Below are 27,075 nucleotides of genomic sequence, written 5' to 3' on the forward strand. Positions count from 1 at the left end.
TATTACACTGTTAACTTACAAAGTATTTTTTATGAAGTTAACAGGGCTCTCTCCGTCACTCGTTTCCACTCGTTTCATACAATCGTAGTTCCAATTTCATTTGAATATTAAGCAACCAAAGTCCATGAAATTTTGCAGACATATTCTAGAAACTAATATCTGTGTCTGTGGTGTTTTAGATTTTTCTAAAAATATGTAGTTTTAAAATTACAGGGGCTCCAACATTTGTATGAAAATTTTAAGACCGCGTAACTTTGAAACCGAATGTTTTAACAGAAATCTGGAAAACCACAGACATAGATATTAGTTTCTAGAATACGTCTGCAAAATTTCATGGACTTTGGTTGCTTGATATTCAAATGAAATTGGAACTACCATTGTATGAAACGAGTGGAAACGAGTGACGGAGAGAGCCCTCTTAAACAAAACCTTTAATTTACGAGTAATTCTGTAGACGATTGTCAGCTATCTATCAGTCAGTCTATCTATCAGCGGGCCTCATTCACACGAGAGCTTTTTTAACGTGCGTTAAAAAGCGTTCAAATAGAACAAATGCATTCCCAAGTATCTGTTCACACGTCAACACTTTTTTAACGAGCATTTTGATTATCAGCGCAACGCTGGGTTTTAACGCAACGCTTTTTTAACGCCCGTGCGAATTATTGAAATTTTTACAGAATGTGTATTTCTGTAACCCCTATAACAACAAAAATTAAAAAAATTAAAATGGCCTAAAAATAAATTAAAGTGTTATTTCATGTACGATGGTGTGCGAGTCCATGTTGATCTTGGTTGAGGGCAAATAATTTGAATTAATGAACCTAATAAAAAGCTCTAGAAAAAAATCTAATTAATTGTAGTACGACAAAAAGAAGGCTGCATTATCCCCTTGGAACGACGCCAACTTCCGCCTTTGACTAGCTCATAATATTTAATAAATCGTGGCCAGCTTGTATAACTCTACTCGAACTGCATGAAAAATGCATTTAGAAGTAGTGAAAGTAGTGAAACTTCATAAATGAGCTTTTTAAAGCGATAATGGATCGTAGCAATTAGTGCTCTCGGTGTGGCTATAGGTATGTTAAGTGCATCAGTCCTGTTTTCATAATAGTAAGTGAACAGATCATCTGATAAGTGCTTCCTTATAACGAAACTATAACAAAAAGAATTCTTGACATTATAAAATAAATTATTTTGAAAATTTCAACTAAAGGAAGCTTTATTAATATCGATAAAGAGCCCAAAATATAAGTTTTATCTGTCTGTTGGTTCGCGCATCACGCTGAAACTACTGGACGAATTGGAACACAATTTATTTTATTTTTGGTATATATTATTATATTATAGAGATATATAAGAAAAGTATATTAAAATAGCCTACCAGTCTAGGGCCACACTGCGAGTGTAACAAGTCACAAAATATGTATCTCTTATACGGGTTCTGGTGGCCAAAAGTCGTGAGGAAACCTGCATGCCTAAGAGTTCTTCATAATGTTCTGAGATGTGTGAAATCTGCCAAATGCCAATCCCCACTTGGCCACCATGGTGGACTAAAGCCAAACTCTTCTCATTCTGAGTGAAACCTGTGCTCAGTAGTGAGCCGGTAATGAATTGATGATGATCATGATAATGGGCTCTTACCTCATTTAGAGTAAACTTAAAAAAACTAATAATATTACAGTACCTACAATTAAATATGTAAGCAATACCGAAAAGTCTGTACGTTTGCTGACTAATTTTCTTTTCTTCGGAAACTTTTCAATTTAAGATCTTAGACCGGGAACTTTTTGTAACTTTTTAATTAATGTGTTGCAAGATTAGCAATTGCAGTACCATCTACGACGTAGCAGTTTGCTACGGTCGAACGTAGCACCCCATATATCACAGCGCGGCCAGACTGTCTGTCGTTTTAAAGTTTAAAATAGTTAATACGGATTGCCTTACATTTTTACTGGCGCAAAATAAGTTCTTGGTTTTGGTGTTTCTTGTCACTTTTTTTTGGACTTTTGTCTTTAACGCCAATATTATGTGGAAATAAATAACGCCAATAAGTTTCAACCATATAATGAACACAATGAATCCAGACGAAGTATTTTTATGCTATGATAATTTAGCGTAATTATTATTAATTTTAATCTGGAAGTGACTGAAAAGAAGCAGTCGTGTGGCAGTTTTATTAAACATGTATTGTTATAATACCTTTTATCAGTTTTTACGCGGCATCGTTCTAGAAGACTCATTTGGCAGTAGGTATGTGTTTGCCAATAGGATAATAACTAGCCTCAGCCGAATCTCCATACTAGACCACAGGTGACCAGCCAATGGACAGAGGCCAATTAAGAAAAAATTATCCCCAATTAAAGGATTCCCTCTCTTTTCCCTAAGATACAGGTTTGCAAACTTAATTGAGGGCCCCGGCACAATTTGTAAAAGAACTAATTTTAAAAAACAAAAAAATCATTTCCCAAATTGCTGCCGTTGGAAATTGATCCCGGAACTGCAAGCCACAAATTAGACACAACTCTCACCATTGAACCAGTAAAGTCGTCCGATGTTCAGAATGTTTCGGATATAAGCAGCCATATACTGACATAAAATGAAATTTAAAAAAAACTCTGTCATTTTCACAGTTTTGCAGTAACTTTGCGAACTAATAAAATAAGTTTCTAGAAGTTCGTCAATATCCCAAGCGAGAGCAGTGCTCGAAACTTCAATAACGCTGCTTAACGCGTTGTATGAGCTTCTGGCATCTGGTTTCATTTGAGTTAAAAATAAAATATTAATAAGCAGGACGTGCCGTAGCAGCTTCAAAAGCAAATAAAAATAACGTATAAGTAATTAGTATTACCGACTAGACTCACGTGATTAGTTGCAGTAAGTCCGACTAATATTGTGAGCAGAGGCAAAAAATCCTGAACGGGTTCAAAACTAGTCAGGCTTGTCATTCCTTCAATGCCGGCACGCAACCTACCGGAGGTTGTGTCCCGGCATTGAAGGAATGACACACGCAATACATGGACTGTTATTCAACTTTTTAAAAGAATGAATTGATTTTAAACTGCTTTAGTTTTGTTTCAATCGGTTCAGTATTATCTGTATGACGTACAATATGCAATGTGTATTCTAACTGAATACGGTAGGCGGGTAAACTCTCACATTGTAGAACATACTGCAGTATCATCTACGACGTAGCAGTTTGCTACGACCGAACGTAGCTCCTCATTATCACGGCGTTGCCAGCCCTGGCTGTTGTTTTAAAATTAAAAATGGGCAAAATGGACATAATATACTGTCCACAAATGTGTTTTTTCTATTATTAAGGCCCAGATGTATGTGTGTAGTGGATAGACCACGAGGTTAAAACGTTACGGTTACGGTTAAGAACTCTACAGTCAATAATAGCAAAATAGGTTTAGCATCATGAATACTAACTTGCGGAACCTACTTTACTTGCCACTACTGGTCAAAATTTAATGTTGATCGTAACATAACTTTAACCGCTTGTGATGCAATAGGACTTAAGACAATGTTTATTGTCATTATTTACAAGAGTAAAATACACATTCACAGTGAAAATTAAATTTTCTTGTCATAATACGGTAATGTAAATAGCAATTAAATATTAACAAGTAGGTTCCCGTGTTTGTGTTATACGCATATACGTTAAGCTTGTCTATACTGCCGTATTCCTGACTTAAAGCAACTTTTCTCGTATTTAACCTTCTAAAGTATTTACTGCTTTGAAATAATCTCAAACCGTGTATCCACAACATTCGCGCCAGACTTGTAATCTACGCTTTTTTTCTGTAGTTTACTTGTAAGTTGGGAGTGATGTTGGTGAGGAGTGACACGGTATACCTAATATACGTTAAGTACCAATACCTATGTTTGGTCAGACATCACACGCCTTTGAAAACTATCAGGCATGCAGATTTCGTCACGATATTTTCCTTCATCGTTAAAGCAAGTGATATTAATTGCTTTAAATGCATATAACTCCGGAAAATTTGAAATGCATTCCCGGGAACGTCGGACCCCCGAAAAGAAGGCCTACGAGCTACCTACTAGTCTATCACCACTTTAAGGAAAAATAGAATGCATAAATTTATTTGAGACTAGATGATGCCCGCAGTTTCGCCCGCGTGGATTGGTCAAATCCCCTGCAGCATCAGGATTGAGGAGTTGGAATCCAATTTTTTATGGAACAACGTCGCAAATTTCCTTTATCGATTAAAAAAATTACGCATATCGGTTCAGAAATCTCTGAGATATCAGACATAGGTAGAAAAATACAACTCCTACATTTTTCAAAGTTGGTTAAAAAAGTAGCCAATGTTACTCCTTGGTTAATCCTCTACCTGTCTGTGAAAGTCCCGTCAAAATAGGTTTTGCAATTCCGAAGATTAGCCCATTCAAACAGACTGACACTTCAATTGTATTTATTAGTATAGATCAAACTCATTGCCGCCCACAAATGGACATGCCTCAGAGCTTGGTCACGTCCCAAAGAACTACAAAAAGCCCCTGGGGTCTAGGTACTTCGTCGGAGTTTCTATTTTGACAACAAAGTCTTACCCTCTCTGGAATTGCGCCAAGTTCTTCACCCTCACGATAGCTCATTACACAAATAAAGATCGTACCGAACTTTGACTTGTATTGTAGCTCAGAAATAATGAACGTAATTATTATTATACTCAATTCCTTCTTAATAGACTACAGTATAAACCAAAACGATATTATTTACCTACTTTACTGTAGTAGAAACTGTGAGTAGAGGATTAGCCCATGTCTGTCTGAAAGCGCCAATTTAGAATATTGTCTGAACCGTTAGGTAGGTATAGGATCCTTCACGAAAGTGAATACGACAATTGTACAAAGTCTCAACACATTCGGATGAAAAATGCTTGAACGCTAGGTATCAAACAAACAAACAAACACTCATTTTTATTCAATTCAAGAATGAAACCAGCGACCTCGTTCACATGGTTTTCAATTGACTTTTGCGGGATAAAAAGTAGCCTGTACCAGATTTTTATTTAAGTATACCCGTCATACCCATGCGAAAAATCAAGTTGATTCGTTGCTTGCTCTGTTGCGACGTGATTGAAGGACAAACCGACAAACCAATAAACCAACAAATGTTTACGACATTCCAGCATAAAATTACAGTAGGCACCATGAGTAAAAAATTTATGTAATTTTGAAAGAAGCTTTCTAAATAAGCCCCTATCCCATAAATTATTTATTATATCATTATTGACCAACGCGGTCGCCCTACGGTACTTAAAGATTCCAATAGAAAGTAGATTAATTAGTCAATGTATAATCATAAGGTAACTGTTGTTGATTTTCGTTAGGAGGGGTCTCTCCGTCACTCGCTTCATACAAACGTAGTTCCAATTTCATTTGAATATTAAGCAACCAAAGTCCATGAAATTTTGCAGACATATTCTAGAAACTAATATCTATGTCTGTGGTTTTCTAGATTTCTATTAAAATATTCGGTTTCAAAGTTACACGGTCTTAAAAATTTACATACAAATCTTTGAGCCCCTGTTATTTTAAAACTACATATTGTTAGAAAAATCTAAAACGCCACAGACATAGATATTAGTTTCTAGAATATGTCTGCAAAATTTCATGGACTTTGGTTGCTTAATATTGAAATGAAATTGGAACTACGATTGTATGAAGCGAGTGACGGAGAAAGCCCTGTTAATATCTAGACCAAGTTTGAAACAGTGTATGCACACTATATGGTTAATCACTTCATTTTGCTAAGCGGAATCGATAAGTTGCTGCCTAAGTAAAGAGCACTATCTAAACTAAGAACATACATAAACTAAAAGTTTATACTCCCACAAGTGCAGTTAGGCAAGGAAGTGGATCTTCGGTTACGTTGAAGTAAAGGAAAATTCAATGTAAGCAAGCTGCTCGTCAGCTCGTCAGTCACTTAGACACATTTTAGTCATTACTGTATTTTATTTATAAATATAAGCAATTAAAATAATCTCAAGAAACGTGAGCTTGGCAAGTGATACGATATTAAAGTACTAGTAATAGCTTATTTTACTTTTTAAACAGTCTTTATCAAGTACACATCAGTACAAACTATTGTTAGACACGTTTACATAGATTACAAGCTCTATAAAATCTGACTTTCCTAGAATAGTCTCGGGAAACTCAGTTTGTCAGCAGAAAAACTGTTTTATTAGATCATTCGAAGTTTAACTCTAGAGTTGGTCTCCTTACAAACAATGTATGAAAGATAAGCGTAAGTCAACGGAACTAGATATTTTACCTTTTATTTGAAGCTATTTTTACTTTACACAAATTTGTATTTTCAGGGTGAAGTATAATCTAATAACCTATCAGACTTATTTTATGAATGCAAATACGTGTCTTTTACGAATACAAGGCTTATTATAAATGCAAACATGGATCTTTCTGTTAAATTTCCTCGCTGAAACAATCTTGACTTTTAACACACATATAATTTGCACGTTGGAGACCATTGAAGATAGACATAGAATTTTTTTATCCCGGTAAAATAAAAGAATCTTACGGTACCGTGAGAAAAAGCTAAATATAGCGTTGGGGTTAATAATAAATGGTGATACGCAGGTATTTTTCCACATTATTTTTATTTATAAGTATTGTACATTTTTCGCAAATTAAAAAGATTTTTATAAAGAAACTAGTTTATGACCTTGACTTCGTCAGCATTGACTACACAAATTTCAAACCCCAATTTTACCCCCTTAGGGGATGAATTTTCAAGAATCCTTTCTCAGCCCGATCCGTCCAGTAGTTTGAGCTATGCGTTGACAGATCAGTCAGTCAGTCAGCTTTTCCTCTTGGATCAGTATTATGGAAGGATGAGTATTATGATCTTGTCAGCAATTAAGCGGCTGAAAACTAGATTTCAAAATGGATGAGTATAATGATCTTGTCAGCAATTAAGCGACTGATAACAAGCTTGCGAGCAATTCCGGCGCACTGCTTTATTCAGCGACTAGAGCAGAGGGAGCTTTTCTCACTATTAACAATCTAAATATTCAGCATCACGTTAATTAGACACTCGTACACACTCATGCAAAACTAGTAGACGTGTCTTAGCATCTAATACTAGTTCAGTCTTTAGTAGTAATTTAATCATGCCTATTTTGCTTTATGCCTACAATAAGTTGGTAGGTACTTTTATTATTTCTACACTCATTCTAGGATAAGATAAGACCTAACGACGGGACCAGATAGTTTTTGGCAAGTCTTTTCCTTGTATAGTATTTGTCTTGTTGTAGTCTTTGTTTACTCATTGTCATGCCTTTGTCTCTACTTTGTCCAGTCTTTGTCTTACGTTCATCTTTAATCTAATTATCTAATTATTAGATTAGATCTTATCGTAGTTTTGTCGTAGTCTTGTCGTGGTCTTGACACTACTTTGTCGTAGTCTTATCGTGGTCTTGACACAACTTTGTCGTAGTCTTGTCGTGGTCTTATCGTAGTATGATCGTAGCCTTGCATGGTGTTAGACTTGTCGTGGTCTTGTAATCTTGTCATTGTCTATTCGTAGTTAAAGTCGGCTGCTATAATGTTAATTTAACTAGGAAGTTTGAAAGTTACCATGTACCTAATAAAGATTATTTTACTAAGTAACAAAAGTTGCAAAGCATAATGAACACACATGTGTATGTAGCAGCCGACATATTTATAGACGATATTTATAGACTGTAGAGTATTTATGATCCAGACTGTTAATTAAGATTGTCAGAATGATTTAGGAGCTATGTTCCCTCCTTATTTTGTCACGCAAAATCTTCAGGTGGATGTACCTCATATTTTACTAAAAATAATTAAGTATATGAGTTTACCAACACCTCACAGGGTGTAGGCCGGTGTACAAAGCCGGGGTGGGGTGCTAGTTATTTAATAGAAATATACGTGAACCCAACTATTTTGTAGATAGTGAACTATTAAATACACTTTTGACTTTCCTTCCGCACCAATAACTGTTCAACGTTATGAAGCTTTGATACTAAGTCATGCAGTAGATGCAACTTGCCATTTACTAAATCCAGCATGATTATGCTCTAATCGGTTTTCAAAGCACATTGAATTTGATAGCGTCTGTGTTAGTTCCGGATTTGGTTAACAAAGTTAGAGTTCCGCTGGAACCGCACTTAGATACTGAAAGGCTTCTAATATAAGTTGGGCATAATTAGATAGATTCCTTCATTGTTTGCTTAACTACCTAAGCATATTATGTAGTTTAAAATCGACGATCGATTTAGCTGCTATTTCGATTCTGCATCTTAGGTATTTGGCGTCTTGTTGCATTAATAAGAGTTGTTTGTTAGTAACTTTTATAAAATCCATGGTGATTAGGACTAATATTCCCCTTTTCCCTCCAACTAAGCGTAAAGTTTGTGCTAGGAGTGGTACGACAAATAGTACAACGGCTAGGGTTTGAACCACAAACTTTTCAAAATTCAGTCCGCGAGCTCCGCGAGTTATTAAGGCCTGTTAAATTTTGCCGTTCAAATTGAAACGTTTAGGTAATTGCTGCGTAGCTTCCAATAATATACTAACAATCAAATATGCAAGCGTTAAAAGATTAATGCTAGCCTCTGAACGAAATAATATCGGCAATTGCTGATGCCAAAAAATCATGTTGGGTTTGGCTATATATACCATATAGTTATATTACCATTCTGGAATTATTAACTTAAATCTATCTTGAAATAAGAAAGTAGAACATTATTTATGGCACAAAATTGACTTAGATATTCAAAATTTCCTTCGGAACTCTTTGATATTCCGGGATAAAAAATAGCTTATATGTCACTCTATGTTTTAAAAGTCTATCCTGAAAGAGAAACTGGAATGAACTGATGTCGTACTGATAAAGCCTGCCACTTCGTCCGCGTGGATATATGTGATTTATGTTTTAAGAATCCGGGATAAAAGAAGCCTCTGTCACTCTCCGAGTCGATGTTTTTGATGGATGTGTCTATATTCATGACAAAAATCACGTCGACCAGTTGCTTCGTTGCAGCATGATTGAAGGACAAACCTACAAATATACGCATAGTTTATAATGGGTAGGGATGAGTCGGGATATACTTACTTAATAATTAATATTAGGTCACTTTGGCCCGGATCAGATGGCCTAGCAGTAAAGCAATTCCATTAGGTATGCGACGTTGATCCTAGCCGTCTATAGTCGGACGAGCAAGCTATGTGATTAGTTACGCTTATGCACATTCTAGGTTCTATTTAAGTCAAAACTGGGCAAAATGTTAGCTATTTTTTAACTATCCTGGTGTTACGTAAATAAATACTTTGAGCTAAACTACTCATTCTATCAACCTTATAAATGCGAAAGAGTGTTTGTTTGTAAGTTTATTAGTTAGTCGTTCAATCACGCTTCAACAGAGCAACGAAACGATGTGATGTTTTGCATGGATATAAGTAAATTATTTAAAGACCTGGATAGTGACAGACTACTTTTTAGCCCGGAAAATTTAAGAATTCCTACAGTTTTTAAAAAAACCAAAACGGCAAAGTTCTTTAAAAATGTGCTGAATTTAAAAACAGTTTTTAAAAACTATTGTGAAAGACGGATACACCGACGTAATTCCATAAGTCACTGACCTCTATTAATAGAAGTAGGCTGGACTTGTAATCGCCGACCTCTTTTTAAAGCAACTTGATAATCTCTATTTAAACGTTGATAACAGATAGTAAACGTACTCAGAGTTAATTAATATTATTTATGATCTGTCAACACCTTGTCAACACGAATACCATTTGATAAATAATTTCCGGTACGCTCGGTGGGACGCTTCGAATCCTCACAAAAACTAACTGTCATTTTATATGGCACACCATCTCTAGAGTTCTTATAATATGTTATGTCTATATCTGTGCCATAAGTGCATACGAAAATAAAAATAAGAAATATTACATACTAGAGGATGCCCGCGACATCGTACGCGTCGATTTAGGTTTTTAAAAATCCCGTGGGAACTGTTTGGTAAAAAGTTGGCTATTTCAATTACAGGGACGTAACCTCGGTACCAAATTTTACAAAAATCGGTTAAGCGGATGGATTTTTAGGAATCCCGTGGGAACTCTTTGATTTTCCGGGATAAAATGTAGCCCTTGTCCGTCGCCGTGAAAAGGTAGCAGACAGACAGACAGACAGACAGACACACTTTCGCATTAATAATATTAGTACGGATTTTTTGTAAATGGAACCGTAAAAATAATAATACTGGTTTTGGACTCTGATCGTGTAAATGTGATTGCAATGTTTTTGTGACCCAAGAGTAAGACACGCTCAAAAATAGCGGATTATCTAGATTCGCAAAATTATGTTGTCCAGCTGCAATTTTTCGTTGCGCAAAAAGAAGGATGAAAATCGGAATACAAATTGAACCTGTTATAAAATTCTCTCGCAATAAAATTTCGTTAGTAGAAATCGAAAAGGAACACGCTGTCCAATACTTGCCTATTTTACTACTACTTTGAATAAGTATGTTAAATGATTTGATTATTTCATTCCGCCGCCCGCCCGCGTCGAATAAGGCAATAAACCATTTTCAAATTTTTAGAACGGACTTCTTACCTACCCATCATAATATGATGTTCAATTTTATTCAGAGTGGATATTTATTAGCCTATTCCTCTGTTCCTATAGCATTGGAAAAATGTAATTTATTATGGGTTTTATAGTCATTTGTATCATACCTAATATGTTATCATACCTACACAAATTCAGAGGGTCGATTCACATTGACAATGATTCAAAGCGAATCGAAAAGACAATCTAAATTTTACATAGCAATATAGCATGCACAATGAAATGCATAAATTTCTACCAGGAAAGAGTATGAGTTTAATTTTAAAAAAACTGCCATAACCCTTCCAAGTTAGTCTACTTCCATCTTCGACTGCAACATTACCTGCTTACCAGGTGAGATCGCAGTCAAGGACTTGGTATCTTTTTTTTAATTCAACTATGGGATTTTGTGACTATGTAGGTACAAAAGCCAGCTTCATAATAAGGGTTAACTTATAATCGAATAAGAAAAGAAGAATAGGCGCATTCGACAGAATTCTCGCGAAACGAATGAATCTGTTTGTCATTTTTCTCGGTGCTAAGTAGTCGGTGGAGATAAAGGTCATACGATATGTAAAATATTCTAGTTTGTCGCTTTGATTCGCTTGTGTCTCTGTGAATCGATCTTATGATGTTCAAACTATAATCAATTTTAAAATAAATACCAGATTTACATCTTCCAATCAGGTATATGAGACTCCACAATTCTCTTTGATTTTTCCGAATTTCATTAAAATCGGTGCAGCGGTTGGGCCGTGAAAACATAGCAGACAGACAGGCAGACAGACAGACAGACACACTTTCGCATTTATAGTATGGAATTATGGATTAATATTCCACGTTGGTTTTAACGTAGCTACCTACTTAGTTAATTTTTACCCGACTACGGCAAAGCCGAAAGGAAGGGTTATGATTGTTTAAAGATTTTAACTCGTTTATTCGGACAGTTTTGTAATATACCTACCTGTTAGTCTGACGTCCGAGTATGTAGGTAAATCATACCTGAGTTACTTTATAAAAATTTGGTTACTGCGCCATCCAATTCTAAAAAACGAATCCCTGGAGCTGAGCCAAGCCTTTCGACCGTTCAACGGCTTTCGCAGCGTACGGGTAAATAACATTTCCAATTGAATGATTTGTGATTGAATCACATTTTATTTAAGAATTTTTTGAGATAGAATATCGTCGGCTATTTTTTCATACTGATTTTTAAGGGTCCAAATGTGACGAAAATTAAATAGACACAATTTTTTCATTAAATACACCTTTTTATATAGAACCTTCGAAGTTTCTATTACGTAGGTATAGATTATGGCACCATAATATATGCCTCCATGCAACTAAGTACAACAGCACACTAGAAAGTTTCTTTCAAAAGCTACTCGTAAGTTAAATCTCGGTGGAGAGTTTCATCTGTCGGGAAGAGTTTTAACTTGCCCGCAGAGGTCTACATACTTCCCTAAACAAACACATAGTAAAACAAGTTTATTAACACGATTCTTGCATTATTACTTTCACTTTAGAATCCCAGACCGTTATTTGTATTTTATTCTATTTTTAGGGTTCCGTACCTCAAAAGGAAAAACGGAACCCTTATAGGATCACTTTGTTGTCTGTCTGTCTGTCTGTCAAGAACTCTCAGTGCGTTCCGTACCTACCATCGTACAAGAAATAACATTTTTCTAATTTCTTTAACTTTCATGGTAGCCATTTTGAAATTTTTATTATTTGTCATAGCGGCAATAGAAATAAACATTCTGTAAATATTTTAACTCTCTATTCACGAGATACAGCCCGATAGACAGATAGACGGACGGACGAACGGAAGGATGAACGGTGGAACCCTAAAAAGCGTATCCAATAGTAAACATTGCAAGCTAGGCGTTGCACTTGAACTGTAGTAACCTAAAGGAAATAGCCTCGACGTACTCTATTCTTGATAATAGTCTGTCCCCGGACTCGTGCCAAAGCCGGTGTTTCGCATTTCCGATAAATAAAGTCTTTTTAATACAGTTGCTCAAAAAGTGGCGTATTGCAGGGACGTATAGCGTTCGGGAAGTGGGCTATTACATAATCGTGCTTTTTTTTTACCTTTCCCGCACTCGTGCTTTTTCTTTCCCAACTGTCAAAATATTAAAAAGAAAAACCAACCATGAAGTTTTTATTAAAAAAATTCATAGAAGTTTTTATGATTCATGCAAATACGTATATTTCTAAAAAGAAGCTACTAATTTGTTTCAATATCAGATTTAATGATTTGATTGAATGAGTTTGGTTAGGTTTCGTCTCATTAAATTTCATTTTCATTTCATATCAATAAAAAACTTCTACTGAAGACTTGGCTGTATGGGCATAGTTCCCTTTGCCTACCAGAATGGGTGAAGAAAAAAAAAACTCTACTTATATTCTATGGTTGGCGCCATTTTTCAGAAAATTTCTTTGCGAGTTTAGTTGTTGGTTGCCTAAAATGAGTAATTTCGACCCTAGTTTTTTATATCTGTTAACAATAAAGTTGTTTTAAATTAAATTAAATTAAGTTAGTTGAGTTTATTGTGTTTTTATTATTTTATTAAATTGCTTCATTTTTTCGCAACTGTATTAAAAAATAGTCGTTCAGTACACGTGCGGAACCGTCATTGCAACTCGTTCCGACTGTCAACCCTCGCCTTCAGCTACGCCTCGGCTCGGGTAGACATTTGTCGGAACTCTTTGCAATGACAGCCTTTCCGCACTTGTAATGAAATATACTATATTCTCGTTCCTCTATTCTTCAACCCTACGTAAGTTTTTTATTAACATTTTAATTATGGTAGGTACTACCCACATCATTGCATAGAAAACAACTTGTTCTATCATGTACTCTGAATAAAATATTTACAAAAAAATTAGATTTTTGTTTGTTTATTTTGTTATTTCAAACATAACTCACGTAGCTATATTATTTATAAATGGTCACAAGTTGATCACAATAAGGTCACAATAATGATTTTGTTAACTTTACCATTCAAACAAGTTGTTTTTTATATCTGCCATGAAGTACTTAGCTTTAAGGATTAGAGACATTTAATCGCATGCAACGCAGGCAACGTCGACCTGCGATATTGATCGGCGTGGGAAGGTGGAGTCGATGTTCGTGCACTATTTCACGAAGACCAGTGTGTTTCCAGATCCGACTGGCAGTACGTCATAATAGCAAACGCTCAAAACGTACACATACCTAGGACAAGTGCGCACACCAACCTGAAAAGGTTACGTATGTCACGTATGTGGGACCACTCTGTTCTTCCCTTTATGTTTTTGTAGAGCCAAGCATATTCTAGGTATTTACTATGTTAAATAAAGAGTGAAATTATAATCTACCTTAGGCTGCATTATCTCCTGTTTGGTATGATTGCAGGCAAGCGCAAGCCTATATGTAGATTGTAGGTATACTTTAAAAAATATCTCAACCGGGAACCTCTAATAATCTCAACCCACTACCGTCCCGCTATTGAAAATGTGTCTCCTCTTAGAACGAGAAGGCCTAGGCTATCATAATATCATAGGACCATCAAAAACGTTGATTATTTATTATTATCAGACTTCACACAGCCTTGAAAAACATCGTGAAGAACTATTAGGCATACAAATTTCCTTCATCGCAAGTGATATTTGTTGTTGTTCTGTATGTGATCAAACGAAAACAAAGAGAAATTCGATTGATATTATTTTACGAGTAGTAGTTTAGGTACTTCTTCTATACATATAATAAAATTGTAGAAAAGTGGTGTCTGTACAATGGAAATATATAAAAAAAAGTAGCAGGGGTTGTTATTATATCGATGCTGAACCCGAAATTGTAATTAATTTTTTTTTGTCTGTTTGTCTGTTTGTCTGTGTGTTTGTGCACGCTAATATCAGAAACGGCTTATTCGATTTAGATACGGTTTTCACTAATATATTGTAGTAAGCTTCACTTAATATTTAGTGTTTATTTCATGTCAATCGGTTCATAAATAAAAAAGTTATGTCAATTTAAAGAATCACGGCGAACATTTTTAACGTACAGAGTACGTACTACACGCCTCGCGCCTGAGCGTCCGTGGCTATATAAAGCGCGCTGAGAGCCGCGCCGCTGCCATCTATTTCACGCGAACGAAGTCGCGGGCACAGCTAGTTCGAAATAAAGGAGGTGGCAGTCATAACCACTAGTCTATTACCGGTTTTTAGGTCACAATATTATAAGCCCGACAAAGTTCCAAATCAAATAATAATAGTTCAAGCTAGCTTATGTAAATAATGTTATAGATATACCTACTCAGTCTCTCAGGGATTTATATTGTATTGTATAGAAAAACATGAATTAAAGTAGTACTCGCAGTTAATATAGAGATACGAGCATTTTGTGTTTGCCTTATAAATATTTTAATGAAAGGAGAAAAAAAACTCTTAAAGACTTTCCGAGAAATGTTTTTCCTCCGGGGTCACAGCCTCTGGAGCTATTATCTCAACGCATCACGCATTCACAGTTCACACCCTTGTTCACTAAGCTCGACGTTGCGCTCACAAATTCTGCAAGCAGCGCTTTTCTCGCCATTACTAATCAACTATTCAGCACGCTAATTAGTCCCTCTGTGCAATCGACACTTCGAGCAACAACATTTTTCCTCCAGAAGATGAGAAAAAAGAAAAACTTTCCAAGATTAAAAGTTCTGTAATCTACTTTTCTACTAGGTACTACTAATTTGAAATGAAATTAATTTATTTATTCTATATACTTATGATATAAAAACTTCGTTATTTTATAAAAGCTGAAAGTTTCTCTGCGTATTGTCCCCAACACAGGGAAGAACGACCAGCGACTATGAAGTTCGATCATGGGAGATAACAGGTAAAAAGGTGCGATAATTTTCACCTCAAAGTATAAAGTGTAATTTTTTTATATTTTCTTCGGAATACTATTTACAAATCATGACATGCATTGCCAGACACAGTATCATAGCAATCCCGTGTCAGACACCCTTAAACTTTTAATCTTTAAAGCCTTCTGGGAGGGGTTTGCCACGACACATTACAAAATAAAAAGTTACTTACTATTAACAGGGCTCTCTCCGTCACTCGTTTCATACAATCGTAGTTCCAATTTCATTTGAATATTAAGCAACCAAAGTCCATGAAATTTCGCAGACATATTCCAGAAACTAATATCTGTGTCTGTGGTGTTTTAGATTTTTCTAAAAATATGTAGTTTTAAAGTTACAAGGGCTCAAAGATTTGTATGAAAAATTTTAAGACCGCGTAACTTTGAAACCGAATATTTTAATAGAAATCTGGAAAACCACAGACATAGATATTAGTTTCTAGAATATGTCTGCAAAATTTCATGGACTTTGGTTGCTTAATATTCAAATGAAATTGGAACTACGATTGTATGAAACGAGTGACGGAGAGAGCCCTCTTAAAAACTGGATCTATTAATAGGTACTAGGTATACCAAGTTTAAAATAGGTCCACTAATCAGAGATAAAAAATAAGTTTATGCAGGCGAAGCCGGGGCAAAAGGTGTGTGTGTATTCATAAAAGGCTTTAGGTACCCATTCGATTCATATTTATATTCTCGAATTTGTTTCTACTTCAATTGCCAACATAATACTTTCCCACATGGGGCTGTATGCCACTAAAACAAACGAATCCTTAATATTATTCATGTTCCCGGAAAACCGGTTCGATAACGCCGGGGAAGGAAGTTTTCAGCAAAATGAAACCTACCCACTGTTTTTGTTTATTTTCTCGTTTGCATAATGTAGAGATTTTAAACTTGTTACGCTGGACGACTTCCATCATCAGCGAAACGTGCCGAGAGAGTCAAATAACACCATATACAGAATGCAGACTAGACTCGAAGCCTTCGTTACCTAGCATCGGTGCGAAACGGACGTATCTCTAATTATAATATGTAATTTTCATGTAAATCAGTACCTAATTAAACCATTCCACAACCAAAAAGGACTTCTACTTTCTCTACCAGCTCTGGACAGTCGTCCTTATGTAACTAACTACTAATTAGTTTATTTAATTGCAAAATTATGTCTGTGTACCTAATTGTTAACTTTTCGTTCTGTATGCATACCAACTTATTGAAGTTTCATCCAGCATTCGAATATCTATTTGGTACCTACCACAGAATTGTAGTTTTACGTCTTATGCCAACGATAAAGAAATCTATTATTTATATTAAAAATATTGAAAATCTTTAATTTACTCTGAGTTGTCTTGTCAACTTGTTGGTAGGTTAACCTTATTCTTTCTAAATTAGAGTAAATAAGTAAATATTCCAACACTTTTAATAGATAGACCGTAAGAAGTTAGCAAGTTTTAAAGTCTAATTTCAAACTTCCGCTCGTTTAAAGTAAAAGTCATGTAAGATAAATGGTACACATCCTTCTAAACTTTCCAAATCCAACGAGCGCTTTTCAGCATTATGTTCCATCAATCATTGCCTCGACTTCCCCCGACATCTAAAAAATCACACTTCCAAACCAGATTATGCTTCGAGCGATTTAGGAGCGGACTACGGAAAAATCGTAGAGGTTCGTAGCACGAAAGTGAGAAGTAATACTGCTAGAGTACGGAAAGCGTTTTCGATATTGCCATCATTAGATAATCTTGAGGTGGGTTAGTGCTTAATGGACGGGTCTGATACGTTAAAGAGTGGAATTTTGCGTAAAGTAGCAGATTTCTGAACCTTGCCTACCTAATTAAAAGCCGCTTCACACCAAGCACGTACACGTGACACGCGCGTAGTGACGCGCGCGAATCCGTAGACATTACTGCACGCATTACGTCTACGCGTTCACGCCACGCAAGCGGAATGCCATGTCTCATACAGTTCCATACATTTCAATTTTCAACGCAATGGTACGCGCTACGTCTACGCTTACGCGACGCATACGATCAATTGTTTTGAGTATGCTACATCTATAATTGTTTGACTACAAAAATAACTTTCATATTTGATAAGGTACTCTGAGTGACTGAGCGACCACGTCTCGGATCCATATGTCATCATCATCACTGGCAACACGAACTGATCGAAGACTTTGTTCTTTGTGCACTGAGGAATTTTGGACGAGAAGACATCTTATCATTGGCTGCAATAGAAAGTCTATGGTAGGCAAGTAGGGCAACGTTAGGGGGTGGATATTTTAGGAACTCCAAACTTTAAGCTCAATTCTGATTTCGTCAGTTAGTTTTCAGGTGTCTTTTTTTTCGCTTGTCCTGCACTCACACAGAACTGGCCACCAATCTTGGCTGTTCATTAGTCAACGAGGCACCTGAAGAGGAAAAATTTTCGGTCACCATCCAATTTTCTCTACTTAATTTATAGAGGTATTGTGTACTGTGTAACATAGCAAAAAAACACAATTTAACGCTTTTTAGATGAAAACACTTTCATTCTCCACTCGAATTTTATCTGAAGCGTAACAAACATTTTCACGGGGGATTTTATCGTTTCGCTTTTACGAACACTTTTTAAAAATGTGACGCCGTTACTCGGAAAACTGTTCTATGTAAAAAGTTGTTTTGTGCTAGTGCAGTCATGGTGCAGTTATAATCTACGTCAAAAGTGCTTCGGTTTAAAGGCCTTTTATAGGTTTTCGCCATAAAACGGGAAGTACCATGGTCTTCGCACATCGCACACACTCGACGCCGACTCCACTCTGACTCGACTTATAGGTACCTACATATTGAGTTCCTTGCGGTGGAATTTTCAACATTTAATTAAAAGAACTGTCCACTTTTTAGGGTTCCGTAGCCAAAGGGTAAAAACGAAACCCTATTAATGTCACTCTGCTTTCTGTTTGTCTGCCCGTCCGTCGTCCGATTGTCTGTCCGGATCATGTAACAGGTCTGTAGCTCGTAGACGAAATGAGTTACAAATCTGAAATTTGCAGTATAAAATCGCTAAAAGATCTAAGCCCGACTTGCACCTGACCAGTTTTTATACTTTGCCGTAAGCCGAGTTGTAATGAAATTCAGTCAGCGTTGAGTCTATTATGTAACGTACCTACCTACTGATACCTGACACGCGTGATACATACCTATTACCATTTTTTAAATAAATTTCATCTGGTGCCCGCAAATAAGTATATGTGTGTTTAATAATAATATTATAATACCCGATTTTGAAATGTTCCTCGCCCTTCTCTTTTCGACCCCGTTTGCAATTATTGTAATGATAATATTTTCTGAATTATTTCATATTTTGCAAAAAGGTTGGGCAAGCATTATAATAATACAAGCCATTGCAAACAAGTCATAAAGCATTCCGTAAGCAGCTTGACGGGCAGGTAGACAAGTGGATGAGCACTGATGCGACTACGGGACGCAACGGTCCATTTTTACCCGACTACGGCAAAGCCGAAAGGAAGGGTTATGATTTTAGCAGTCTATGTATGTATGTTTGTATCCAGATTCTGTGTGTTCCACCGTAGCGCCTAAACTACTGGGCCGATTTTGATGAATGAGGTGTCAATCGATTCGTTGTAAAGGCCCGGGTGACATAGGCTATATTTTATACAAAAAAATCAGCCAGGCGGATGTTACATCAAAAAAAGTGAGGGTCTTAAATTTTTTTTTAAATCTTACTCAAGCAATTAAATCTTACTCAAGACGATGATAGCACTAAGCACCTATCTTGTTTCTTTCTTTTTAGTTTATTTTACTACCAAGTCGGGTTCAAGTTACCTACCTCATTTTTCCGTAGTCGGGTTTTAGTTTTTTCAACTACTTTTTTTATTACTATTTTGTACGGAACTTTAAGGATAAATGTTAATTATAGGTAGGTGCACAGCCAAGCTGATTCATAGCTCCATGAGTAGCTAGTTAAGTACATTATTCAAGCCGTTAGACCATCGGCGCTAAATTATACTAATAACGTACAAATACTGAACGGCAGAGATAGACATTTCCTGTCGATCCATTTTCCTTGGCAGTTTGCCAAACGGAAAATTGAAAAGTTCCGATACAGTTCAGCAGTTTCTGACGCGAGCCTTAAAATATTATTCCTTTGATTGGCTTGATCGTAGCCGTGAACTTTGAAATTGTCAGATAACAAAGTTATTAAAAGAGAATCGGTAGGTACTTATACCTCTACCTACTAGCATTCTTAAATCGTAAAAATCGTAATTTATATTTTATGCGATTCTCGCACTTTATGAAGATTAAAGGTCCTTTCCTTTACAAGTTTTTTTTTTTTAATGATTTAAATAAAACAAGTAGGTACCTACTTAGTCAAATGTGACTAATTGATTTATATAAGAAATTGGTTTATATGAAAATCTTTACTTGAAATGGTCCAGATTAAGAAATTAGCTCTAGTATCGACTATAACTCACAAATTAGTCGATATACTAGAGCTAATTCCTTAAACTGGACCCTTTCAAGTAAAGATATTTATATAAACCTGTGAGGATGATATTGCCATTGGCGCATAAGCCTACGTTGTCGTATTAGTTTACAAATTGCAAAAAACCAAATTAAATTTGAATTTCGCGGGCAGACCCGTCTCGTGCCCCTTATCATTTTCTTCTGTTCTATTTACTTTATCCTGTCAGCAGTAATTTTCTTTGCAAAATAAAATGAAACAAAATAAATGAAATTTTAATAGACACTTTTTATACACAGAGATCGTGCTCCTTTGCTTTTATCAAATCAAAGCTCCTTTAGGTCTCTATACTCCCTCATTGCCATGTTATTCTCTACACAAGTCTGCCCGCGAAATTCAATATTTAATTTGGTTCTTCACAATTTGTAAACTAAAAAAAAAAGATCTTTAGTGGTGTTGGCAATTGATGGCGCGCGTACGCCAAACGGACGGACAGACGAACTTAGCCAATGTCAAATTTGTAGTTATTTACAAGTTAGGGAAACTGGGTGGAATTTTGTAATGCCATCTGAAGGGAAAGTACTCTTAATACTGTAGATAGAAAATTTTACTCAAACAAAACATTCCTTTATTTTTGAATAGAATGAAAACTGCATTCAAAGATTTTCGAAAATTCGCTTGCCACATCCGGGAATCGAACCGACTAAAATCTGTAAAAATTACAACCTGTACTTTTATTGCATCGATCGTTTGTAGTTATTTACAAGTTAGGGAAACTATATGTATAAGTATAGACTTCGTCTGTGCCGGCGCCCGCCGACATTTATACGCGGCGCCCCCTTAGAGTGCTTCCCAGTCAGTTCCACCATCAATAAACACCAGCAGAACACAAAAACCGGCCACTTCTAACAAAAAAACACTCCAAAAAGTCACAACACGCGCGCCAGCAAACGCCACCACAGACGAAGTCGAAGTCATCTGTCATTTCCATAACTTTTTTTTTTCTCGTCTGGCTTTACATAGATTAGCCAATGTCAGGTCTTCCATAACTTGAAAATAACTACAAACTTGACCTTGGCTTATCTGTGTAAAGCCAGACGAGAGGAAAAAAAAAGATCTTTGGTTTCGTGACTTTCATATTGGTTTCGTGTTTCGTGAACCTTTCCACAGAACCTTCCTAAAAAATGCACTTTAGTGTTCTGTGATAATATAGATTAATCAAAATCAAAAATATACTTAATAATATTTAAAACCTACAGCACCACTAATAATCAATATAAAAATATTTTTTAAATTAATTTAGATCTACAATCGGTCAAGTTCATAAAAGATTTAGACCGCTAACACGTTATATTATATTGTGGCTTGATAACATTTCCAGCTTTGTTTCCAGCCATTATTACAGCATATTTCTTTAGAACCTTGCCTAGACCCTACAGACATGTCTGAAGATGTAAAAACATTCCAAGGAGTTATCGACAGATATAATGGAATAACTGTGGACTCTCAAGATGAACCGTGTGATCAAGATCAGTTTACTGCTCAACTGATAAGTAAGGCCCGTTTTTAAAACACAAAACAAGTTTCAGAACTTGGTATGGTGTTACAGTACTTGGATTGAAATAAACTAAAACTTGCGTAAATAAAATTACTTATGTATAAAATACTCAAAAGTTTCATCCTGGAAAATGGAACAATAAAATATAATTTTTGTTTAGCTACACATGTAATGTACCTAGGTATGAAGTCGAGCGAGCATATTAAAACAAAATTAGAAATCCAAGAGTGAAGCTCGCCCGACTTCATACCTAGGTACATTACATGTGTAGCTAAACAAAAATTATTTTCTACTTTTAGTGTTTTTGGTTTTTGAAGTTGGTTTTATTTTTCTTTTGAAAATTTTTTATTTCACAATTTTTAGTGGCCCCACTGTACTATAATATGCTATGCCCAGTTAAAATCCTACTGTTTACTAAGCTATTACAGTGATCGCGAGCAATTTGCTCTTATCCATTGAGGAGTTCTGTTCTCCATCTCCGAAGATATTCATCAGATCTTCACCAAATTTATATGGGACCACCTGCACAGTATACCCTTTCAAACAAAAAAAAAATTCCAAATTGGTCCAGGGGTCTTTTAGTAATCGGGGAACATACATTAAAAAAAAAAAAAAAAAAGATCCCGACGAATTGAGAACCTCCTCCTTTTTTGGAAGTCGGTTAAAAATATAATTAGGTAATAGGTAAATTTATTAAAAATTGAACATATTAAACTTATAATAGAAATACTTAATAAAAATAAACAGTTTTTTTGTAGTATGTAAAGCAGCATTCTAAATTATTATAATAAAATTAATATTCATTATTATTCTGTGATTTTTACTTCATTAATCATTACAGACTCATTAGGAAAATGGGATGAAGAACAAAAAAGATGTATTTGGTTCAAAGTACATATCAAAGATGCAATATGGGTACCAGTACTTGCTAATGTAACTATATTTTGCATTATAATTTTAATGAGCCTTATGGTCATGGTTTTTCCTATATATTATATAAGGTGCCTAAAATTAATGAAAGCAATAGCATCAACATGCAACAACAATAGTATAAAGAATAAAGATCACTATGTGGCAATAGTAACCAAATTCCAAATTGTGATTATTAAGTATATTTTAGCACTTTACCAATAATAATATATTTACCCAATTTTAAAACAATGCAGGTCTATAGAAAAAACTGCAAGCAACATAAAGTTTGCAATCTAACTTTAATGGAATAATAAATGCTGATATCTATTTTAGGAAGGGTTCAATTTCCATCACTCAAGGGACAACTTTGTAATGATGTACAAATGGTTACCGAAGAATAGAGAAGCTAACTTACCACCAGCCTGTCATACTAATCTAGGAGTTGGAGGCTTAGTTTTCAATGATGACAGTGAAATACTTGTTGTGACTGAGAAGCATTTTGAGTATGCTCATTGGAAGCTACCTGGTGGTTATGTAGAAAGAGGTGACTTTTTTTCTAATACTTAAGTTTAGGATCTAAGAATACTTTTTTGTACTTTTAAAAATTTGCAGGCATCAGCTAGTGTTTAAATAAACTTACAGTCAATCAAGACTAGAACTGCAAACTATTTATACTTGCCTTCAGAGCACAGACACTGCAGAATAACTTAAGATTTGTGTTTAAAATTAAAGTACTTAAACCAAATAAATTATAACCATCATCTTACAACCAAAAAATTAAATAAGACTAATTAATATTACCTATGTTAAGGAATTACATTTTGACTTAGGAAACATCAGAGACTTAAAATAAATGTTATGTTTTTATTGGTTGTTAAATTTTTTGGGTAAATCTATGAAGTAATTCCTTAGCAAAAGTTATAAAAAAATACCTATGATTTATTTAAAATTAAAAAAAGCAAAATAGAGGACATAAGGGAAATAAAATCTAGTGTACATTTTATTATGATTTAGATCGCATGCATGGAAATTTTATTAATATAACATAATTAATTATTTTAGGTGAAGACATTAAGGATGCAGCAATACGAGAAGTGAAAGAAGAAACTGGTATTGATGCAGTGTTTGAGTCAATGGTCACTTTGAGACACACACATAATGCAATGTTCGGTAATTCAGACATTTACATAGTGGTTATGTTAAAAGCCACTTCAACAGTTATAACAAAATCAGAAGAAGAAATCAAAGAGTGTAAGTGGATGAAAATAGATGAATATCTTAGTCATCCACATGCACATGAATTCAATCGCTTTATTGTGAAACAAGCATTAGAATTAAAGGAAAAGAATATTAAGTTTAACCTTCTCAAGAGTAATGTTAAAGTTGCAAATTGGTCCAGAGATATAACTTCACTTGTTGTAGATGTTTAATTTTTCCAAATGTAAATAAAATTGGTAAATGTCCAAATCAACAAAGGGAAAAGGTTCTGCCATGTTGTGGCATCTTTTACGATGCTAGAAATGTATTTTGATTATATTTTCAATGAATTTTGTAGAAAAAATTATATTGGATCAAATATAGGTAATTAGGCAGAATATGGCACAATATGGCAGACACAATATCCCTTTCTAAGTTGGGATGCTTATTATATCCTGTCGAGGGAAATATAAAATGTATGTGTTATAATCATTTTAACTTATCTCAATTGGTTTGGGTTTTATAATTGAGAGCTAAGTACTCTGAAACTTTTATTCTGGTATTTTACAGTGGTAATTCCTAAATTGTCTACAAATGTAATATGTATATATTTATATTCAGAGAAAAAAACTGTAGTATAAAATAATTATTAAATTAGTATGTTTTATTTTGATAAAAGTTGAAGTACAAATGTATGTAAATAATATTTAATAAATAGAAAAACCAAAGAACAAGTGATTGTAGTATGTTATTAATCTATATGATACAATTATTTAAAACATTTTTGTTATAAACATACACTATATGTATTATACGACAGTGGCTTTATGATCTAAGTTCTGAAGTTGTAATGGGGCTACAAATATGTTGGTGATGTAGCATTTACTTCAAAGTTCCTATTTAATAAAAACAAATCACTCATAGTTCACATAAACTTTTCAGCACATGTGCCACCTGACCTTCCACCAAATATACAAATTTAATCTTCCCATTAAAGTTATCTCTATGTATAACTAATTGTAGTTAGTATTTTTTATTTACTGAAACATGCACACTCTAATCTAAGTCGGGAACTGATGCACAGTTAGCCATAAAGTCCCCATCTTCATCTGAAGAATCAACATCTACATCTCCTATAATAGATTTAAGAAGTCCACCAAACACAGAATTTGAATTCCTACTATCCTGTGGTATTTCTATTCCAAACCATATACGGCCAATAGTGTCTAGATACACAGAGTAATTTGGATCTCGTTTTATACTTATAGCATAACAGTTTCTTAGTATTTTAAATTGGATGACATGTTTCCTGAAATACAAAAAGAAATATTATAAACATATAAATTATTAGAAGATGCTCATTTCCACATACATTTCCGTTTTTTAAAAATCCTGTGGTAACTCAGATTTTTTGGGATAAAAGTAGCCTATATCTGTCTCTGGGATGCAGGCTATTTCTCCCTTAAACATGATGCCCACAACTTTATCGGCGTAGTTTTTGGTTTTTTAAAATGCTGTGAGAACTCTTGTTTCCCACTGTAAAAAATTCCCTGCAATGCAAGCTATTTGCACCAAATTTCTTCAATATCAGTTAAACAGAGGTGCGAAAAGCTAGCTGAAAGGTAGAAACTGTCTCATTTATAATATTACTAGAAGATGCCCGCGGCTTCACCCACGTAGATTTCGGTTTTTTAAACTATGTAGGAACTCTTCGATTTTCGGGATAGAAGTAGCCTATGTCCTTCCCTGAGATGTACCCCAAGTCTGTGCCAAATCTAATTAAAATCGGTTCAGCGATTGGGCCGTGAAAACGTAGCAGACAGACAGACAGACACTTTCGCCTTTATAATATTAAGTAATGATATGGATGTAAATTCAAGACTAACATTGCCTTCGGTTTCGCTCATTTGAAACATGACAATTACAGAGCTAGCTGTATTTCTGGTTCTTCAGTTTCCTACAGGCTAATGAAAGAAAAGTTTTGTCTTAATCAGTTCAGTGATTTTACACAATGCATGCACAATAAACAGACAAACTTACATAAATTATAATTTTATGATATCTTTTGTAATAATTTGTAACATATTATAAATATTGTCTTTTAAAAGTAAGGTAAATATTGTCTATAATTATTGTAAGTGATATGGTGAGATGGTGATAATAAAAAGATTACCTACTCCACTGAGTATTTTTTGAGCTTCTCAGACCAGGGTCCCTCTAAGCTTAAGTTTTTATCTATCACCACCAATACTTCATTTCTTTTAATTCGAATATTAGCATTCAAAAAGTGTACCAATTCTGGTAAAATAAACATTTTAATACTACTAGATACTTACTGTTCAACAGCCCTTAAAAGGAACCATAGGAAATTTAGTAATGGCAACAGGTATGGTGGGCCTTTATCATTTTTTATCGTAGGGTGTGAACCTGTGTATTTATTAAACGCTTCGCTGGCCATTTGTATATTACGCAAGCAAAGACACTGTAGCACAGCCTGAGCTATAAATAAGTCTATTTCTGACTTCAGACCCTTAGTTGTGTGCAACTCTATTAGCATGCTAGCATAAGCTGCCCCATCGCTTGAGTGTAGGAAGTGTCTATGTGCTGATGTATATTTCTTTTCCTGCCAATACACTTCTGCTATTTTCTGAAGAAAAAAAAACATTTTCAAGTTATACAGGAGCATACTTTCCAATCAAATACTAATTAATACTAATCTAAATATATTCTTAAGCTATATTATTAGAGTTATTAAACTTTACTAATCAACACAAGAAAATTTATTAACCTTATGAAGAAGAGGATGACCCTTTTTATTATTATCCATTGACCACTTCACAGCGTTTGTAAGGAAGCTTTCCCGCTCAGGAATACTAGAGTTCATTAGTTCAAATAACTTTGCTATTTTCTCTATCCATTCTTGACAAGGTTTTGTTTCTGATTTCGTTAAAACATCTATTAAAAGTATTGCCAAATCGGCACCACTGCCTTGTTGGTCGCGTTGTAGCAAAAGTGTCGATCCTTTATATAGTAAATTTAATAGTTCAGGGTACTTCTTCTGGCTTAAATATCTGAAATATGTAGTAAATTTAGTAAAGAACTATTTAAATTTAAGGTTGCAAATACACAATTCAAGCGTGTCCTACATAAATTTACCTGAAATAAAGTGTTCTATACATTTGATGTGCCTCGTAATATTGACCCGAATTGACGGATGCTTCTAATTTATCTAAAACTCGCGATACACCTCTCTCTCCTCGTCCAGCCATTGCTAATCTTTTATAATATTAGAAGAAATCTTTACATCACTTCAAGATAATTTGTGAGTTCACAATTTATTGTATCCGTGATTATAGTCCACACATTCCACCACATGAAATTTATCATTTAAATGTCATTTTTGTTGCTCTTTGCTTG

General features: G+C 34.9%; 2 protein-coding genes and 1 long non-coding RNA gene across 4 annotated transcripts; 1 reads left to right on the forward strand and 2 right to left on the reverse strand.

Moving 5' to 3' along the window:
- Positions 1–3,794: 3,794 nt before the first annotated feature.
- Positions 3,795–16,668, reverse strand: LOC123871738. The gene is made up of 3 exons (XR_006797331.1): positions 16,422–16,668; positions 7,358–7,363; positions 3,795–3,804 (listed from the first exon to the last, which is right to left on the reverse strand). It is a non-coding gene; the product is annotated as an uncharacterized LOC123871738 (long non-coding RNA).
- LOC123871732 (nudix hydrolase 8-like) lies at positions 10,636–24,592 on the forward strand. 2 transcript variants are annotated; one of them, XM_045915667.1, is made up of 6 exons: positions 10,636–10,649; positions 11,395–11,400; positions 21,403–21,544; positions 22,391–22,482; positions 22,795–23,005; positions 23,524–24,592. In XM_045915667.1, the coding sequence occupies exons 3-6, from the start codon at positions 21,433–21,435 to the stop codon at positions 23,889–23,891; spliced, it is 783 nt and encodes a 260-aa protein (XP_045771623.1). In that variant the 5' UTR covers positions 10,636–10,649; positions 11,395–11,400; positions 21,403–21,432; the 3' UTR covers positions 23,892–24,592. The 2 variants fall into 2 exon arrangements, 1 of the variants encoding a protein (XP_045771623.1); XR_006797329.1 differs by lacking the exons at positions 10,636–10,649; positions 11,395–11,400 and having other exon boundaries at positions 21,115–21,544; positions 23,524–23,981; positions 24,019–24,592.
- On the reverse strand, positions 24,344–27,075 carry LOC123871730 (Golgi to ER traffic protein 4 homolog). The gene is made up of 4 exons (XM_045915662.1): positions 26,815–27,075; positions 26,447–26,729; positions 25,995–26,305; positions 24,344–24,967 (listed from the first exon to the last, which is right to left on the reverse strand). Exons 1-4 carry the CDS (start codon positions 26,925–26,927, stop codon positions 24,715–24,717), a joined length of 960 nt encoding a protein of 319 aa, XP_045771618.1. The 5' UTR covers positions 26,928–27,075; the 3' UTR covers positions 24,344–24,714.

This window comes from Maniola jurtina, chromosome 14 (assembly GCF_905333055.1).
Source record: "Maniola jurtina chromosome 14, ilManJurt1.1, whole genome shotgun sequence".
Lineage (NCBI taxonomy): Eukaryota > Metazoa > Arthropoda > Insecta > Lepidoptera > Nymphalidae > Maniola > Maniola jurtina.